The 7,086-nt window shown below is 47.3% G+C and overlaps 1 protein-coding gene across 5 annotated transcripts in view; it reads left to right on the plus strand.

The window, feature by feature from the left end:
- Positions 1-6,259, plus strand: part of DLC1 (DLC1 Rho GTPase activating protein) — a 517,566-nt gene extending 511,307 nt beyond the window's left edge. For all 5 annotated transcript variants that reach the window (XM_070068489.2, XM_051832520.3, XM_008274052.5 and 2 more), the window contains 4 exons: positions 454-672; positions 1,354-1,571; positions 2,672-2,845; positions 3,844-6,259. In XM_070068489.2, the coding sequence (XP_069924590.2) occupies positions 454-672; positions 1,354-1,571; positions 2,672-2,845; positions 3,844-3,964 (732 nt within the window). In that variant the 3' untranslated portion in view covers positions 3,965-6,259. The remainder of the gene's footprint in view (positions 1-453; positions 673-1,353; positions 1,572-2,671; positions 2,846-3,843) is intronic.
- The last annotated feature ends 827 nt before the right edge of the window (positions 6,260-7,086 follow it).

Raw genomic sequence — 7,086 nt, forward strand, 5'->3', positions numbered from 1 at the left:
TGTTTCTTTTTTTATGTATTTATTTATTTATTTATTTGAAAGTCGAAGTTACACAGAGAGAAGGAGAGAGAGGGAGAGACAGAGAGAGAGAGGTCTTCCATCCACTGGTTTACTCCCCAATTGGCTGCAATGGCCAGAGCTGCGCCAATCCGAAGCCAGGAGCCAGGAGCTTCCTCCGGGTCTCCCACACGGGTGCAGGGGCCCAAGGACTTGGGCCATCTTCTACTGCTTTCCCAGGCCATGGCGGAGAGCTGGATAGGAAGTGGAGCAGCCGGCGCCCATATGGAATGCCTGCACCACAGGCGGCAGCTTTACCCGCCATGCCACAGCACTGGTCCCAGAGGCGGTCCATTTCTATCCCTGTGACAGTCTCTACCCGGCCACTTCAGCTGTTGGACACTGAGAAACACGTGCAGGTGAGCTCACCTGCTGTGCCCCTCGTGCGCCTCACAGGTTCCCGAGGAAATGAGCCGGTGTCGGAATTCCTATACGGAGCAAGAGCTGAAGCCGCTCACGCTGGAAGCACTGGGACGCCTGGGTAGCGAGGAGGCCGCTGACTACAAGCACTTCCTCCAGGACTGCATGGACAGCCTGTTCAAAGAGATCAAGGAGAAGTTTAAAGGGTGGGTCAGCCACCCCACCGCTGAGCAGGCCGAGCTGTCCTACAAGAAGGTGAGTCTTCGCCCTGGGGTTGGCCAGTGGAGCTGGACATCTGGGGCATCTGGGGGTGACTCAGAGCCCCTGAGTCAGGGCGGGTGCCACGGGTGAGGACGGGCAGTCCTCTAACCCAGGAGGGAGGTTCACACTGCTTCTGGGGAGATCCCTGGGTCCCACGGCATCACCCTGGAGTTCCCCGGAGCATTTCACTCACGGTGTCGCGCTTATGGGCGTCTTACGGCAGGCACGGTTCTCTCCGTAAACTGGGTCAGGAGCCCCCCGTGCTCTCCTGTGCTCTTAGTCCATCTGCACTCAGCCTCTTGGTGAGCAGGAGGCAGGAGCACCTGGGGGAGAAGTCAGCTGGTGAGGATGGAAAGCCCCTGCCGGGGTACAGGCGTCCAGCCTGGCTCAGCGTGCTGGACCCACGGGCAGCGCTGCCGCTGTCACTGTTGCCACCATCATAAGCAGAAACAGTGAGATCCGTGGGGTGGCCATGCTGGCTTTGGGGTGTGTGGTCTTCATTACGTTCACCCTGCTGGGGACCCAGGAGTCGTGCAGTGCTTTTGACCAGACCTGACCCCAGCTATTCTGTCGTCCTTTTGTCTCACTCTTGAACAAACTCAGGGAGCGCAGTGCCCAGGTCTAGGAGTGTAGAGATTGTCTTAGCACTGAGCCATGGATGCTCCCTCCTCATAGGTGAGTGAAGGACCCCCTCTGAGGCTTTGGAGGGCAACCATCGAAGTCCCTGCTGCACCTGAGGACATCTTAAAGCGCCTGCTGAAGGAGCAGCACCTCTGGGACGTAGACCTGTTGGATTCAAAAGTGATTGAAACCCTGGACAGCCAAACAGAAATTTACCAGTATGTGCAAAACAGCATGGCGCCCCACCCTGCCCGGGACTACGTTGTGTTGAGGTAAGAGCTCCCAGATGGTTGGCAGCAGGGGCAGCATTGAGCCTGCTCAGATGCGTGGGTTTTCGTTTTCTTTTTAATGCGCCGAATTCTTTTAATTCTGTTCTCCACGAACTTTTTGAAGGACGCTCTTACGTCACACTGCACCTTATGAGACGACAGTGTTATGTAAAACAGAACGCGTGCCCTCAGAAAAATAACGCAGTCTCCTATGCACACAGGCCCCACCTGCTTTGACTCCAGCCGTACTTTGCTCACTGAAAATGGTTCCCCTCTGGGCCCTGAGCTCAGACAGACAGGCACATTCAAATGTGGCTGCTCTCTGGTCGCGGAGTTTTGCCCCTTTTAGGAGAGATTTTCTCATTAGAAACAGCTAGCAAGTCAGTGAGCCAGGAAATAACATTTGGATCCCAAGTGAGATGTGGTCAAGGCTGACTTATGTAATCCGTAAAATCTTTGAGGAAAGTCACTTTTTTTTTTTCATTAAAGATTGATTTATTTCAGAGTTGGGGAAAAGGGGAGTAGGCAGGGGCAGGGGGCAGATCTTCCCCCACTGGTTCACTGCAGGTCTGGGCCAGGGTGAGTCCAGGAGCTGGGAACTCCATGCTGGTGTCCCAGGTGGGTGACAGGGTCCCCAGGACTTGGGCCATCTTCTGCTGCCTTCCCAGGCGCATTAGCAGGGGCCTGGATAGGATGTGAAGCAGCTGGGACTCAAACCAGCACTGCAAGTGACAGCTTAACTCACTGCACCAGCCGCAGGGTCACGTGATGTGTCCAGAACTTTGCAAACACAGCACTGTTCCTTTGCGTGCCCGCGTTCACATTTTTGTGAAACCAAATGGTTGTCAGCTGCATTTGAGATTGGTTCTGTTTTTGAAGAGGTGACTGTACACGTTACGCTCTGTAGGCATGGCTCGGTGCAGAATGACTCCCCAGGGAGTCTGGGGACAGTGGTTAAGGGGCTGCCACTTACCCAGGCCTGGGTCACACGGCCTGAGCCCTGGGCCTGGCCCAGCAGCTGCCTCTTGTAGGAGTGGGGCAGCATTTTCCATCTGGCTTCCAGGAAATCCCATCTTTTTCTCCTCCTGGTTTTGCCTTTGCAGAACGTGGAGAACTAATTTACCCAAAGGAGCCTGTGCCCTGCTACTCACCTCCGTGGACCACGACCGGGCAGCTGTGGTGGGCGTGAGGGTTAATGTGCTCTTATCCAGGTATTTGATGGAACCCTGCGGGCCAGGAAAATCCAAACTCACCTACATGTGCAGAGCTGACCTGAGGTACGTTCCGATCCTGACTTTCTGACATGTTGAGATGCAGGCTTTGTATCTGCTACTCAGCATAGCCGCTTAAGTGACCACAGACAGCACCATATACAGGGGCTGCATGAAGACAGGTGCTTGTGGGTAACACCATTGTGTTCATTGCTTGTTCGGGCACCACTTCCTGCTTTGGATCCCTTAGGAAATGGGACACTAATGCAGTATGAATAAGGTGGTTGTGCCATGAATTTGAAGCCACAGGAAATGATGTATTCTGTGCCTTTGAACTAGCAAGCAGATGTTTCTTATTTTACCTTCAGAGGCATTTGAAGAGTGTGACATGCGCTTTAACAGCTGATTAGGCCATAAGTGAACATGTATTCAATCAGAACATAAATGAAGTGCAGAAATACAGACTCCAAAAAAAAAAAAAAAATCTGGAAACTTTTTATTTTTAAGCAAGTTCTTGTGTTAAATCCTCATTTGAAATCTTGACAAGTTGGAGGTTCTCCAAAGAGCCACCTGATCCACCAAAGCTTTTCCTAAACAGTTTCACTCAGTATCTCAGTATGTTGTTCCTGGAGACACTCGCAATGGTCAAGCCAGAGACTAACCTGGGGATAAGCATAATCTTTGTACACATACATGAGGCTCATCAAGAAATAGAACTGGCGGGGGGTGTTTGACCCAGCCATTAAGCTGCCAGGTGGGGTGCCTGGGTACATCACCATCCTCTGCTGCATGCCCTACGTGCCTGGGAGGAAGCAGGTGACAGCTCAGGTGCTTGGGTCCCTGCTGCCTCCACGGGAGACCTAGTTTACACACCACGCTTTTGGCTTCAGGCTGTTCCAGTCCCAGATGGTGCAGGCATCCACGGAGTGAGCTCTCTCTCTCTCTCTCTCTCAATACATCAATAATTTTTTATTTTGAAGAACGGAATTGTGTTCAGAACTCTTTTGAGGTTCTCTGAGTACTTTCTAACATTAGTAATTATCTGTGTTTCTTCTCTGTTACAGGGGCCACATGCCAGAGTGGTACACAAAATCTTTCGGACATTTGTGTGCAGCGGAAGTGGTGAAGATCCGAGACTCCTTCAGTAATCAGAGCACTGACTACAAAGACGGCAAATCTAGGTGATTATTGAAGCAAAGCAACTGTGTCCACCACCCAGATGCTGGTTTCGAGAACTTGTCAGTCCTTGGAAGAGTGGCTTCCGTGTCCAAGTTGGAGTGTAGACACGGACTATAGCAATTTGATAACACTTTCAAAGCTGCTTCCTGATTGTTTGAGGTCTGTGGTATAGACCTTGACTGGAATATATGACTGTGCAAAAAAAAAATTGCATTTGTATTCTTATTCAAATTGCTTCTGAGAAGCAAAACTCTTTAAGTACATTGTGAAAGATGGTGAGGATGTTTCCTTCTCTTGTGTACCTATGTCATTTTATTTGCATGTGTGGAGGGACTGGTGTATCCACTGGAAGAGTTGGTACTCTCACGAGCAGAGCAGGGTTTGCACAGAGAAATTTGGATGTGTGTTTGTTGCTGGTTGAATGGCATAGATGTGAAAGTCGTAATGCAGTGTCTGGCACACTGAGACGCCTCCAAGAAGGACATTGATGTATCAGGTTCAGTTTGACCTGGAATATCTGACTGCCCAGGGATTCATCCGGGAAGGGGACCCAACCCCCCTGTCCAGGTATTGTTTTTGTCCCATGTTGTTAAGCATATTCTTTCCCCAACCAACCTTTTCTTGACCTTAAAACTAACTGTAGGCCCATTTTCAAACACTTTGTTTTGAGATCTCATTGCAAAGAGAGCTGAACTTTTAACTAGTATAGGTTAGCTCTGTCCCTGCCCCCTTACTGGCTAAACCACAGGGTTTTGTCCTTTGTTTTCTTCTTTTGGATTGAGATATAAAAGCTAAAGACTCTTTAACAGTTACTCCTGAAGCAAGCATCAAAACTTTTTGTCTGCTGAAATTCTCGCCGTTTTTGTGTTTGTAACAGAAATGCTTTATGACATTATGGATGGAACTTAGGAAGCTGTCCTCAGGAAATCCCTGTAAATTTAACTCAGCCATGAGGGTTTTCCTTTTTTAGTTACTGTTAGCAGCTTTCCTGAAAGTCACACATGTTTATTAATTGGGTTTATCCTTATCAGCAAAAAGGTTTTCTGGTCTTATGACATTTTGTTTTGTCTCTCTTGTGTTTTTTCTTTATCTTTTCCTTAATAGTGCCCTCGAAATATATTGTAGCGGTAATGGAAGGTAGTACTCTTAGTTTTAAAAAAAAAAGTACAGTTGTTTTTTTTTTTTTTTGAAGGGCGGTCTTTCTACAGGTTTTACTGTAATGATAAAGATTGACTCGAGACAGTATTAATAAATTTATTTTGTATGGATCAGAAGTGAATAATGTATGAATGAGAGTTGTAAGAAGGATTTTTATTTTGTTATAATTTAGTTACCATTGTCAGTGTTATTTCAAAGGTTATTTGAAGAATGGGGGGGGTCAGGTTAGAGCTTTACAATTTGAGTATTTTTGAATATCAGTGCTCCTCTTCATGAAGATATACTTGTATATTCAATTTGATGGCTTCTGGGTTTATAAGATTGTATGTTGTATATACCATTCTATTAAGAAACATGTACACATGTCCACTGTGCTTTGAAACATAGATAAAGCATGATAAAGATTATTATTTAAAATATCCTTGTATTTATACCTCAGATATTCTTTTGGGTTTTGTACCTCAAGGCTTTTCCCCCTCCCTATTGTAAATACACTTTACATAAATACAGTCTAAATGGAAAAAAATAAATAAAGGAAGAGGTTTATAACTTGCTTTATATCTGTACAGAATATAATCAGTACGTGCACTATTAAATGTTTAAAGGAAGGGAAACGTCTGGCCTGCTTTCCTTTGTTTTGCATCACTCGCTCCCTTAAAACCACAGATTGCAAAGCGCAGCACTGTAGCGTCAGCGAAAATCAGAAGGTGAATTCGTTGAAGAACAAGTTGGACTGTAATCATTCCACAGTCAAGCTGCACCGGAGCAAACAGGAAACGCTGGGAAAGGTTCAGGAAGCAGAGAGATTGTCTTCACACAAAGGGCCCCTTGGGGAACCATGCTGAGAGCAAGCAACAGCTGAGAGAGGTGCTCCTGGGCAAAGCCAAGGTCATGCTTGCTTTCACGAAAGATCTCTTTCCTACTGTTTGGCTCTCCTGTGGAAAGGATTTAACAGGAATTCAAAGGATGAATTCTGCTTGGTCACCTGAAGCCCTATCACCACGCCTTACTTGACGAGTTGCCTAGATTGTAAGCTCTTTGAGGGCAGAGCACAATTCCTACACTTCTTGATAATCCCCTGCTGCAGCGTTCTGTATTCTGTACTTGTAGGCACCTAATAAATTTATTGTTTCCTAAATCGAATGGACTGAATTAGCTTGTGTTATTTCCTTGTGTTATTTCAAAGGGAAGAGGCCGCAGAATGCCTTCTGTCTTAAACTCGCACTTGGCTGCCCCTTGCCCACTTTGAGAGCACAGAGATTACAAAGCAGTGGGTTTTTTTTTTGTTTGTTTGTTTGTTTTTTTTTTTTTTAAGATTTGTTTGAAAGGCAGTTACACATAGAGAGATCTTCCATCCATTGGTTCACTCCCTGAAATGGCCCCAACAGCCAACCAGGAATCCCATCTGGGTCTCCCACATAGGTGGCAAGGGCCCAAGCACTTGGGTCATTGCTGCTTTTCCAAGCACATTAGCAGGGAACTGGATTGGAAGAAGAACTGCTGGGACTCAACCCAGTCGGTGTTCATATGGGATGCCGGCATCACAGGCTGTGGCTTAAAGTGCTATACCACAATTTGAGCCTCTAGAAAGATTTAAAGGAATCTTGGGGACTAACACTGTGGCATGGTAGATTAATCCTCCATCTGCGGCGCCGGCATACCATATGGGTGCTGGCTCGAGTCCTGGCTGCTCCACTTCTGATCCAGCTCCCTGCTAATGGCCTGGGAAAGCACTGGAAGATGGCCCTAGTGCTTGTGCTTGGGTACCCACGTGGGAGACCCGGAAGAAGCTCCTGACTCCTGGCTTCAGATCAGCCCAGCTTTGGGCATTGTGACCATCTTGGGGGTGAACCAGCGGATGGAAGATCTTTCTGTCTCTCCCTCTGTAATGCTGCCTCTCAAATAAAAATCTTAAAAACAAACTTAAAGGAATCTTACAGTTTGAACTGAAAAGGGTGACATAAATTGTG

This window comes from Oryctolagus cuniculus, chromosome 2 (assembly GCF_051225735.1).
Source record: "Oryctolagus cuniculus isolate XC-2025 breed Fujian yellow rabbit chromosome 2, ASM5122573v1, whole genome shotgun sequence".
Classification (NCBI taxonomy): Eukaryota; Metazoa; Chordata; class Mammalia; order Lagomorpha; family Leporidae; genus Oryctolagus; species Oryctolagus cuniculus.